General features: G+C 36.9%; 1 protein-coding gene across 1 annotated transcript; it reads right to left on the bottom strand.

Annotated features, from left to right (window-relative positions):
- Positions 1-8061: 8061 nt before the first annotated feature.
- Positions 8062-13279, bottom strand: LOC114174693 (auxin efflux carrier component 4-like). Its single transcript, XM_028059520.2, has 6 exons — positions 11783-13279; positions 10776-11088; positions 10388-10473; positions 9574-9731; positions 8650-8726; positions 8062-8544 (listed from the first exon to the last, which is right to left on the bottom strand). Exons 1-6 carry the CDS (start codon positions 12990-12992, stop codon positions 8478-8480), a joined length of 1911 nt encoding a protein of 636 aa, XP_027915321.2. The 5' UTR covers positions 12993-13279; the 3' UTR covers positions 8062-8477.
- Positions 13280-13586: the final 307 nt, after the last annotated feature.

Raw genomic sequence — 13586 nt, 5'->3', positions numbered from 1 at the left:
AAATATGAAAAATCTTCAAAGTCAAGGCATCTGTCAGCGTTTTCTGGTGCTGTGTTTTCGGGAAAATCACTGTTTAGTGCGTTTTTTGTGTGTTTTGCTTCAGAATTTCAGTGCCCTTGCTCTATACATTTGCTTGCTTATGTGTGTATTCCATATTGCCATCAATTACTTTCATTTGGAGTGGATTATTTCCCTCACATTGGCATACATGCAATGAATACCATAAGCATTTTATGAGCACTGCAGTTTCTGTTTTTGGTTTTTACTCTATTCTAGTTCCATTCTAGGATTCCTTTTGTTGTGCTTTCCTTTATTTCAAGCCTTAATTTCTTACTTGTCCTTGTTTTTGACTATTCAATTCAGTCTTGTCAAATCATTTCAATGTGGTTTAGCTTTGTTAATTAGCTTTTCTTGTGTTATACATTTCAATTGGCAAGTAATGTTGGCTTCAATGCTCTTGATTGTGAATTAAGTGATTTTATTTTCCAAATTGGTTGCTAGTCTAAGGTAGCATTTTAGGTGGTGATTGAGAAGTAAAACTCTAGAGAGTTTGCTTGAATTCTTCCTCTCACCTTCACCATATTTTGGAAAGTTTTGAGCCATCAATTTCTTGCTTGAGTGAGAGCTAACCAATGCCTTTGGCATAGTTTGTTTGCTGTTTTTTTTTTCATTATTTTGCCCAGTTTTTTGTTGTTGTTTGGTGTTGCATTTTGCATCCATAAGGGGTCTAAATATTCCTCCAATTGGTGTATACTTCAAAGCCATCAACTAAGGGTTCATTTGGCACCAACGTGCTCTTGGGAGTGCATCACTTTGCTGTCCAAAATTGTGGTGTTCATGTTGGCCTCGGGAGTAGCTTCCAACACCAATTTCAAGCATTTTGTTGGCCATTGTGGCTTGTAATTGTTGCATCTTTTAGTTTACTAGTTTTTCTACAATTTGGTCACTTCTTTTGGTCAATTTGGAGCATCCTTTGTGCCTTATTTTCTACTCAAAGTTCTCTAAAAGTTTAGTGCTCTTGGGTTGCTCCTCTTTGCCTAAATTTTGTGTACCAATTTTAATTCTCTTTGAACTTGTATTTTGGCCTACTTAGGTGTCTTGGGGAACCACAAGGTGTTAAATCCCATCTCCTAAGTAGAACCTTTATCATCCATTAGTAATTCGCTTTTAGTTGTAAGTGTGTTGAAAGTTCTAAGTGCTTTCTCACCTTACATTAGGTCGCATAGTTTAGATTCATGTTTTCACGTTGCATAGTGGCTTGATTTTTGAGACCAAAGTCTCTAAAATTTTACCAATTAGGGGTTCGTTTTTAGTGTTAAATTTATTTGAGTCTTGTTTGCTTGTTTTGTGCTTAGTGACTCAAGTGATTCTATTTACTTAACACTTAGACAATTGTATGATCTTTGAAACCTCTTACAAGTGTATCTTAGCAAGGATTGGCCTTGGTATTTAACAAGTCTTAAAGACTCACCTCGCCTAACCTGGAGGTCCACTTGTGATTGATTTCCTCTACCACACTTTGTTCAAGTTGCATAAGTTCATTCAATCACCATGAACCGCTTCGTAACTGGAAGGTCGGACCGAAACATTCACTGGTTCAACAAGCTCCATAGCCCCCATGTTAGGTTGCATAAGCATGGTAGTGATTAGTTGCATCATACATTTCATAGTGACATTCCATTCTTTGGGGAGGATATAGGACCAATATCATTTAGAGATTAGATGTGGGATACAAAGAAATTGGTGCAACCATTGTTTAGTAAATATAGTCAATTTGACATTCTTAGGCATGTTACTTCTAGGTTTATAGGACGTGCATCTGAGTGGTGGCAAGAGAGGCAATATAAAGTGAAAAAGGGGAGAAAATCATGCATTAACACATTTTATGAATTAAAAACATGCATGTGGAAACATTTCATTCCCCCTTCATTTAGGATCACTAAAGAGCAACAAGCTAGGATAGAAAACTTCATTGACATAGGGGATGCTTTCATCCAAAATCTTGCTAAGTTTTCTAGAGTAGAAAAAGATTTTAAGCACAAATTGGACTTGCTCTTGAGTGAACAAAGAAAGAGAGCAAAACATAAGAAAGAGCAAGCAAAACTTAAAAAGCTTTGAGAGTATGAAAAGAAGAGATAAAAAGAAGAGCTTGAGAAGCTTTGTGCTAAAAGAGAACAAGAGGACAAAGAGATAAAAGCGAAAAAGAAAAGAGATGAAGAAGAAAAGGCAAAAGAGGAGAATATTAGAAAAGCCAAAGAAGAGAATGAGAGAAAAGACTTTAAAGCAAGAGAGAAATTAAAAACAGAGAGTGAGCTTGAAATATAATTACAAGTGGTACAGTTAAAGAGCAATTCAAAAGCAAAAAAGGAACTCATTGTTAGGGATTTGGTGTACCATCCTTCACCAATTCCTTCCATGAGGATCAAATTTCCAAAGGGAGTTCTCTCATCTTTAAACTCTTCTCACTTTGTCATTAAATCTTTTGTTTTGTTTCCCTCTCAAACATTTTGTTCTCCATCTCATTCACTTATTTCATATTCCTCATCATATTGTACCAAAATACACTTTGACTTTAAAACTCTTTTCAAAAATCATCTAAGTCAAAGTGTAAGACATTTTTTTGTGAAGTGTGCCTATTATCAACCCTTTTCCATTTTATAAGCCCATTTTCACAAATTCCACATTCCTGTATGCTGCATGGTCTCCATGATTTTAATGCCATTTTATTTGATGACTATTGCAGATATGTGTTTGATCCTGGTGAAACCTCAAATTTGGTTGTTGTGAGCCTTAAACAACCATCTTGATCTGAGGTCAGATCCTCTTCAAGTGGGAGGGGATGATGTGATCCCAACAAGGCTTATAACTTGGGTCAACGCCTAGGCCTAAATCATGCTCAAGGCCCAATGCATGGCCCACATTCACCTTCAAGCCCAAGCCCATCAAGAGGCCCAATAACAAGGAGCATGCTCAAAAAGATCCAATTGGGCTTCATTCAAGATGGCCCAAACCCACATGGACTTCTCATGGGGCAAAAAAGATGTGAAGATTTGAAGAGGTGTCTCAAAGAGCAATAGAATAGCAATAATATTGGCCCATTGTTTAGGCTTTGCTTTCTAGAATAATAAGTCAAACAATGAGTAGTTCAATTGATAAAATTGGGCTTGACTAAGCCCAATAGGAAATTTGGCCATGAGCTATCAAAAGAGCCAAGGTGGACTAAGTGGAAGTCAACACTTCTTCCTACACCTCATGGATCCAAAGCATCCAAGGGTTAGGAATGCTTCCTCCTTTTCCAAAGCATCATCCAATGGCCAAGATCAAGCCTCCTTCTCCAAGCTTCATCTAAGGGCCAAGATCAAGGCCCACTCCATCCAATGGCTCTCCTTTCTCATGTGTAAATGGCTTCATACAAAAGCCAAAATTTCACTCATTTGTAGACACTCTTGAAATTTTATCCAATAGATGAAACTTGAGTTGAGAGCACTTATCCCTCTATTACCTTTGAGAGTCACCTCTTTCTAGAGATTTCCTCTCTCTACCTCTAGCCACCTTCCTTAGGCTAGCATAGATTAAGAAATCCTATCACCTCTTTCACCTTCCATTGCTTGCAAGTGCCTTCCAACTTGCCTCCATTCCTTCATCCATTTCCGCTGCTCATGGAGCTCTTCATGCACCTTTGGAGCTCCACCAAGAGTGGTGCTAGATACTAGGAGGTGGTTTCCTAAATATCAAGAAGGCATATAGGAGTGAGGGTCCAGTTGGCTTAAAACCCGGATAATTTAGAGGCAGTTACAAGCAAAAACTTCTATATATATGGAGAATAAAGGAAGGAAAAAGGGACCTTCTCTTTTCTCCCTTTCTCGTGAAGGGTTCTCGAAAATTATTCATAAAGAAATCACATTCTAATTGAGAAATAAAGAGATTGTCTTTGAAAGCTGGAAAAAGGGATTCTTGTTCTTGACCTTATACCTAACCCATAGGACCGGATCGGAACAGTTACCTTATCTACATTAGGTTTCTTTATGAGCATTCAATTGAGTATCGACCATGAGATTAGAATGACCTTTTGATTCTGGTTTTGAATTGTCAGAATTCTCATTAGTTTCATCTTCCAACAGTGCATGTAGCAGTGCGTACTTTACCTTGGCATGTAGTTCAACTTTATATCTATGGCTTACTTAATTAAAGAATCGTTTGTATTGAACTATTGTTGAAGAAAATATGAAATTTATTTTGATGTAACATGATGTAATGTCCCATTTAAATAATAACATAATTAAATGAAACATCACACAGTATAATAATAAGAGCAAAGTTGTGGAGTATTAATGTCACTCCTTACAATTATCCAAGAATACTTAGAGGGAAATACTAAAGCACACCATGATGTCATTCACAAAACAAAATAAGGGTCCAACAGTATTTAAAATAAATGCTCAGAGAGCAAGGTAATACATGAGCTATAACCCTAAAAGAGAGCTCTGAAAAGCGGGATCCGACCCAAGACAAGCTAAGCAGCGGAATCTCCATCACGACCACGAGGAGTTCTCCCATATGCTCACATCAATAAACTGATGATCATCGCAAAATGAGGAAAACCACACATAGAACATACAAACAAACAGAAAGGGTAAGCTAGAGTAAAAAAAACATTTTATCATACAATTGCATACAATTTTATAGCCAAACATACAAACATCAATCGAGCATGTGATGATCAGCAAACAAAACACTAAGACTCAAGACACGATTATCCAGATACATATAATCAGTGGGATTCACTGGATACTTGCACTTGTGGTGGCCTCTACTGCACTGCAGAGCCAATTGCTAATGGGTTTCACCCTACCACTCACAAGGTTAGTCTTCAAACATCTAAGGCCATTATCCTGCCAAAGAACAGGGCCTTCTGCTACTCTCACCACTTGAGTTAGTACGCTCTACGTGAGACTAACTGACTGCTTAGTGTCAAGATGCAATCCTTACTAAATTATATAATGAGGCACCACCACGAACCTTCGTGGAATTACGTCCTAACCATGAGGCACCACCATGAAATTCCACTAACAGGGGTCATGGAATTATGTCCTGACCATGAGGCATCACCACAAAACCATCGTGGAATTACGTCCTGACCAATGAGGCACCACCATGAGATCTCACCTAGAGATTCATGGAATTACGTCTTAAACCACCCAAAATCATGTCTCAGCATCTAGGCATAAAGTTATCATGCATATTGTTTCCATGCCAACATTTATAATGAATTTTATGTAAAAAACAAAAGCACAACCTTTAGGACACAACAATGGCTAGTGAATGAAATCACCATCCTTAATGCGAAATGCAATTTGGGATAGTGAAATCGGTTGAAGAACTTGTTCCTACAAGTTTAGCACCATCGTTGCACTTTGGCAGAAGGTTCTTTGCAAACGAGAAAGAGAAAGGTGAGGACACTAACTGTTATTTTTGAAATTTTAAAAGCCAAATGGGCGTTTGACCCCCTCACAATAGACGTCGATTTCCAATTTGACGTCGGCCCTAGGGCCAATAATGTTTAAAAAAAGTTAGACCTAGGGTAGTTTGACATTTTTTAACATTTGTTGGCCCTAGGGCTGATGTCAAATTCAAAATTGATGTCTTTGTAAGTGGTCTGACGTCAATTTGGACGTATTTACAACATTGCCATCGCTCATATTTAACGTTGATTTTTGGTCATCGACGTGGAACTTGTGACGTTATAAGCCTTTTTTGCACTAGTGAGATGTGAAATTTTATGAACATGAATTTCCTTTTGTTGGGTTATAAGACTACACTCTTTATACTCCTCAAATTAATTATGATTTTGAGAATATTAGTGATGATATTGGACGAGAGAATTATGATGCAATGGGGTGTGTGTTTGTGTCCTTGTAAGGAGAAGAGAAACCTAACTTCAAAGGAGGTTGTGTTAAGACTATCATGAAACTACTATGGCAATTGATGAGTGAGTAACTACAAGTGGTGTTGATGGTGAGGTAGTGCCTCTACATGGAGTTAATGAGACCGATGATGTATGCTGGTTCAATAAGAAAATATGGAGAAAAAAATGGGAACGGGATGAGAAACAAAATTTTATCAACAATGTATAATGATTTTGTCACTCATGTCATTAGAAAAGTAAAGTAAGTTCATCTTCTCAACAATATGCCTCAAGTACTCCTTATCATATTACTTACTTTATAAATAGTGAACGATTTTCTATTAGACATCGAAATTTTGTTGCAATTGTGACAACGAGGAAATAAATTAAGAATTTTAAGGAAATCGTAAAGGATTGTGCTTGGCGTGTTGTAATGGCCAACAAGATTTAACCCTTGGAACAAAATGAAAGATGGATTCTAATGAAACTATCGCATGGAAAGAAAGCTCTTAGAAATAAATGGGTATACAAAATAAAACATCACTTAGATAGGAGAATAAAGCTTTTAAAAGTAATACTTATTGTATATGTACATCATCAAAGAGGGAATAAACTATGATAAAACATTTGCCATAGTGACAAAAATTGTGACCATACGTACCTTCTTAGGAGTGGCAACAATTAAAAATGGCATGTTCACCAAATGGATGTACATAATGTGTTTCTCCATGGTGATTTGGTTGTGGAGGTGTACACGAAAGTTCCGACAGGTTTTAAAAACACTGACCCAAATTTAGTTTGTAGGTTGAAAGAGTCATTTATGTCATAAAACAAACTCCTCGATCGTTGTTGGTTTTCTAATTTGGCTATTGCCTTAAAATGTTATGGCTTTACCCAATCCTTTCATATTACTCACTATTTACATTGCACATGGGAGAAATACATCTTTATGTGCTAGCTTATGTGGATAACTTAATTATTGCAAGCAACAATATTTCAACAATGATAATTTTTAAAGCTAACGTATTCCTTGCTTTCATATGAAGTCTTAAAATATTTTTGGGGTTAGAGATAGTCCGTAATCTCGAGGGAATTTATCCTTGTCAATGAAAACATGCGTTGGAATTTATTGAAGACATAAGTTTATTAGGTGCCAAGCTTGTAGATTCTAATAACGTCATAAGTTTATTGGGTGATTAATCTTTTTGCCTTTGACTAGAATTATCTTGCTTATCCTGTACACATTTTATCTTAGTTTATGGATAAACCTTGTAAAGAACATTGGGAGGCAACCTTAAAGGTTATCAAATATTTAGAAAAACATCCATGACAAAGTATTCTACTACGATTTGATAGTAAACTAGAACTATAAGATGGTTTGGACTGTCCACTTATAAGACGTTAACAATTTGACAAAAAAATATTTAATTCTAAATTTAATTATCGTGCTTTATGTATAAAATTTTTTGTATAATCTACTTTCTAAAGTGACTTTCTATTAACTATTATAAAGGTTGACTTACAATAGCACTTTTAAGGATGTCAAAAAAATTTGTACTCGCGGGTATCCACGGATAAAACTCGCAATGAGTAGGAAACAAATATTGTAAATGGATATCTTTGTGTAATGGGTATGTGTACTTTTATACCTGCATGATAACAGGACGGGGTACAAGTATCATAGTATTCGTACATGTGGATACATGTACCCACTATACTCTAATTTAAATTAAAAATAAAAAATAAAAAACATGATTAAAATATTAGCACTTTGTTTTAGAAAATCTTTATTTCTTTATAAACTGTCATTCAATACTATTTAAATGAGTTATTTGAACTTTGTTTGAAATTTATGAATGTTATGTATTGTATTTTATTTGAATTTATGGTTAAAATATGTTATTAAATATTTTAATTTTTTTTTTATAAATATTCGCGGATATTTGTGAATACCCGTATAATTGATACCCACATGGATATGTGAACAGATATGAAATGAACAATTATCCTGTAGGTAGGATACGAGAGACTACTATCTATATCCTGCAAGTCCGTTTTCATCTCTAAATACTTTATTGAATTAAAATAAAAGAAAAAGTTAATTTGTTCAACTAAATATAATAATAATAATAATAATAATAATAAATCAGAAAAAATAAAACGAAAGACTACCTTATGCTGATCTTATTCATTTGGTTTCCTCTACTGACTCACTAAACCATGTTCTTAATTTGATGACCCAAACGGGATTTTCTCATAAAATTTACAAAAGCTGCTGATAAATAAGGAACCATTTATAGTTATCGTTGACCTTCTAACTCTAGTTTTCCTCTGTTATGTCTCTATTATTCCTTCCTCTTTGAGGTTCTTCAAAATTAATCACCATCATGGACTCCAAACTCTCATATTTTCTCAATTTCCCAATCTCTTGAAAACTTTCAATCGCATCTTCTCTGTTGTGAAATTACTAGTTAGTGACAGGTTCCTCCAATTTCAAAAAGCATATCAAAGGTTGAAATTCACTTGCATGATTTTTTTTCCCTTCAATCTTGGTTACTTTGGCATAGGAATATCATAAACCAAGGAGAATGTAGTAGACAAGAGTAATCGGAAGTGCTATCAACATCCCAAATATAACCCTGCAATTAATTTATCAGAGAAGATAAAGAAGAAAGGTTAATTTGTTTTTGTTCATGGCAACAAAATTGTGATGAAGAAAATAAAGAGGTTCTTCGATTGCTTACGCTGTGCTAAGAATGGCTGGATGAACATTGTACTCCTTAGCAAACACAAAGGGAACAATCCCTTGAGGAAGTGCAGCCTATAATGCAACAACAACGTTAGCAAAATTTAACAATTTTCTACCACATATATTATTTATATTAAAAAAACAACTCTACATTCCTAATATTATTTTTATAATGTCCTTCTGAAAAAAAAATACATACAGTAAAAAAGTCAGACATCAACTAAAATTAAGATAATTTAAAATTGTACTTTTGGTCATTAATTTTCGGCAATAGGATAATAAATGTTGTGGGCACGACAAAATGAAAAATTATGCATCGTATCGATCTGTGGATCTTTATATATTGGTTGTCATTTTCAACCTTTCTTAAATATTTTGGTCATGGTAATTAATAAGAATCTAATGTTTATGATTATTATAGAAACAGTATTGAATTTAATATTATGAGCAAATGTGTCATGACTCTAAACGGTTGGTGAGTGATCGTAATAAAGTTCCTACATGTGTAAAAGTTTTCAATTTGGTCAGTGTAAATAAAAGCTTATTAAATGCATGAATATCTTATTGATTTAATATCTGTCATCACGTAATTTTTGTAAATTAGCATTCTTGATTCGATTTTGTTTACAGCAATTAAAATTAAAAAAAAAACAAAATTGTAAATGTATACGTGTGAAAAGTAAATTAAAAATAAATGAAGAAAACGATAAGGTGGACCTCTGCTCTACTTTTTCAGAGTTTCATATAGAGAAATGTAATCGAGGCTCTTTGTAACACTCTTTCCAACACTGTTACTCCAACTGTGACATAAATGTGACCATGATTTTCTTAAAGTATTAAACTGGCACATTATTTCACTTTGTTTCACCAGTTTTGTGAAGACATAAATGCGTAAGAAAAAGTTGAAGTTAGTAATAACCTGAACAATGGCTACGTGTAAGAGAGTGCCACGGAGCCCAACTGCGATGGAAGCTGCAGCCATAACGGCTGGACCAGTGAGGAATCTAATAGCCATAGCAAATGTAGCCACAGAGTTTCCACATGCAATTATCTTTGGTTGAAGTGCCATAAACAGACCTATAAAACATCAATCACATCCAATCTTCAACAACGAACACATAAAATAGCAACGTTCATATTCTGTTCCACTCACAACTTATTGCTTTTTTTTCCTTTATATTATTGTTTTCCACATTAATAAGATTTTGAAACTAACCCTAGATGAAAGATGGTAATTAATTCGTCTAATTCAAACCACCATTGCTTGATTATTCAAAATTATAGGCTTCACCAGAAGTGTTGTCCTCAGAAGAGTGGTCTTGTTTATGACCCGACCCCACGTGTCGGGACATTATGCTGAACAGGTGAACAAGATCATCTTGATCATTACTTGTTGCTAACAAACATCACCAACATGGACGGCTATGAATTGTTTACTACTTTCTTTATCCCAAATTCATGCATACCCACTGTTCGATGTTTTAACACACTCAACAATAAGAGTTATCTAAACATATTTAAAGTGGGATCACTCAATCACATGCAGAATCTCGATTTACACTAAAAAGTTTTGGAATGAAAAACTGAAAATTCACACGTACACTAAAAAGTGGAGGGGCAATAGTAATAAAATAATGGTGTGGATGTAAAAGTGAAAGCAATTTGTGTTGTGGATAGAAGAATGAAATTATTGCAGGAATATGGATTTGGAGAATGGATTTGCGACCACTCACCTAAGCTGAACATTGCCATTCCAAGACCAGCATCAGACAGTATGGAAATTGATTTCTCTATTATTTTGGGCATGTGCACGTGCCACCTGTACGTCATCATTAACCGTGAACAACACCATGTGTCACTAACCATTAATAATTAGTACAACATTACTCAATCAAATCACCAAAAAGTGAGAGGAAGGGAAAGTAGTCATGCCTCATTTTGTTGCCCTAATTAAATCTTAGACTATATTTTTATTACTCCCAGAATTACTTTTTCAATCTTAAAATTAAACATACAAAATCGAGTGTAAAAAGTTAAAATACATTTTGTTAATTGTTTTTCTTTTTCATACGATGCTTTTTAGTCAAAAGTTTCTAATGCTGTTGACTTTGATTCACCTACCTGAAAGCAACGAGAGACCATACCACACCAATGAGGCTGGAGTACGTGTTGGGGTTGCGGATAAGCTTCCTCCACACCATGATCAGAATGAGACGAGTCATCACACTCGCCGGAGGCATGTGCTTTCCGCCGCCGGTAGGCTCGCCGGCTCCGCCAACTTTCGGGTGGAGCTCCGCCGTGGAACTCGACCCCAACTTGTTCAATCCATTCAGCCCCTCTTTTTCTCTCTCTTTATCCTTCTCTTCCTCCACCTGTTCTCCGCCGTTCACCGGAAACTTGAACTCTTCCCCACCAAGTTCCGCCTCCAAACCACCTTCAATTTAGAACCAAAACAATCTCATTAAGTATCATTCCAAATTGCTATCATTGTACAACCAAAATTTAAAACTTCCCCAATGACACATTTCAAATCACAATTACAGTCACAAGGTTTCTTATAACAAATGTTATGGTTATAATTAAAACAAACGTTAATTATTCCAAAATAAACCTAGCCATTTAAACCGTCTTGAGTAAAATTTATTAATTTAGTGGAATCAATTTAACGATTAATTAGAGTTAAGAATAACAAAAATTAGTAGTTTTTACGAACTTTGTTCCACGAAAAACGGACAAAAGTGTTTCATATGAATGCTTCTTGCCCAAAATATACAGGTCTTTTATTTCATTCTTCTCTTTGAACATCAAGAATAATTACTTTCGAAGTTTAACATGTACTGAATAAATAGATAGTGTTTACTGGTTTTTTTTTTTAAAGGCATAAATTGAAATATAACAAATTAACAAAAAAATATACAAAAAAATCTCATAAAATGCTTTTAGTGTTATTTTTAAAACTAAAATTGAAAATATATTGAAAGAGAAATTAGACTACTTCAAATTAAACAAACTCAAAAACAAAATCTAAAACAAAATTCGACAAATAATGATTCTGCCACTGCAATTACAGCGGCAAAGAACAATTTAACCCTGAAAAGGGAAAAAAAGGAAAGAAGGTGAATCGGTACCTTTGATGATTGCTTCACCATTTTGTACGTGCGCATTATCAGCCACCAACATCCTGATCTCCTTGGCACCCTGGTCAGGTTGTTCGGAGCTTCCAAGGTCGGTGTTCCCGAACACGTTGAGCCCCGCATTTTCCGACACCGGCGACGCGCTGGAGCTCCACACGAACATGTGGAGCTCTTTCGCATCGTGGGCACCCTTGGTAGGAGTCTGCTGGTTCTGGTTCTTGGTAACGGTTGTGGGTTTAGCAGGAGCGGAAGAGAACTCTGGGTTGGGCGGTGGGTACGCAGCGGGTACGGTCTGGGTCGGGTAAAACCCAAAGCGGGGAGAAGCGATGGTGACGGGCTGAGGCGTGGAGGTTTCTTCGAAATTGGAAGATCGAGGAGTGGGTCCACGGGAAGAGAACAAATCATTGGCGGTGAAATTAGAGTGGCGTGGTTGGTACCCCATCATGGAGAAGAAATCGGCATGGTTGAAGTTGGAGCCACGTGGCGTGGGATTACGGGAGGAGCTGAGGCTGTAAATCTCGGCACCGGTGAGGTTGGAGGGCCGCGAGGTCATCATGAAGGACCGTCGCGAGGCGTTGGATTTCCTGACTGTGACGTGGAGCTTGCCGTCGTCGCCGACCTCCGCATCTGTTTCGAGAAAGTCCCGTCCGTCGAGTGAAACAACGTCGGAGTCGACCTTGAAGGAGACGATGGAGGTGGCGGTTTCAGGAAATTGTTCCATGATGAGGATTTTGGCGGCACGGTATTCGAAAAGGAAAAGGAGGAGGGTGTACCAGATGATGCACTGGAGCACGACGACCTGAACCATGAGGGAGCCAGAGTAGTCCCCGTACATGGCAATCAGGAGCGGGATGCCCATGACGAGTGTGTTGGGGAGCGTGGAGAGGGAGAAGATGGTGATCATCCACTCCAGCGAACCCGTTTTGGTGAGGTTGGTCCAGAGCGTCAGGGCGAAGAGCATCATGATTTTTTGGAGTGTGTCGGCGGCGATGAAGCGGAAGTTCATGGCGTAGGGGTTGTTTGTAGAGATAAAGTGAAAGGAGAGGAGTGGCACGGCGAAGATCGCCACGAACCGGTTTATGCCCGAGCACTGGTCCGGCGAGAATATCTTCCACCACCGCACGGAACCGTAAGCCAGGATCATGGCCACGTACAGAGGCACCACTGCCGTCAGCACCGTGTACAGGTCTTTCCACGTTATCATCTTCTTTTGCTAAGAATGAAGACTCGATTTTGCGTTTGAAGTGTCGGGTTTATCTAAAAAGTAAAGGTTGTTTATGGTGACTTCAGTCTAAACGTTTATGGTAAAGGTTTTAACTGGATCCAATACGATCCCACCTATGCACTTTGGTGGGTTGCGAGCTACTGCTCTGGTCACTGGTTTACTAAGTTTGTGTATGAGTGTGTGTACAGAGAGAGGATGAATGAAGGAGTGTGAGAGAAAAGGGAGAGAGAAAGCGTGAATTGATTGACAGAGTAGAAAGGGGATGGTTGCAGAGAGTATATATAGGGCATGGGAGAGTATTGTGTATGGATGAGTATTTATTTTCTTGTGTAGTATTATTTTTTGGGATGGGGTAGGGAGGGGCCACTTTGGTGTTATTGAACATGGGTATGTGTACTTTAATTTTTGAATTACAACTTTCTGAAATTACGAGAAATGTTTACATGGGTTTGAGGGATAAAATTGAAAAATGGGAACTCTACACACAAGTTTTTGTGAAAAGTTGTAGATAGTTCTTTTATAGGTCTACTTTAAAGTTGAAATGTATCATCAAAACCATCAACTTGTTAACAA

The sequence above is a fragment of the Vigna unguiculata genome, chromosome 2, assembly GCF_037176805.1.
Source record: "Vigna unguiculata cultivar grain cowpea cultivar isolate G323 ecotype 2 chromosome 2, ASM3717680v1, whole genome shotgun sequence".
In the NCBI taxonomy this organism is placed as follows: Eukaryota; Viridiplantae; Streptophyta; class Magnoliopsida; order Fabales; family Fabaceae; genus Vigna; species Vigna unguiculata.
Note: the sequence above shows the minus strand (reverse complement) of the source record. Positions and strands in the feature narration are given on the sequence as shown.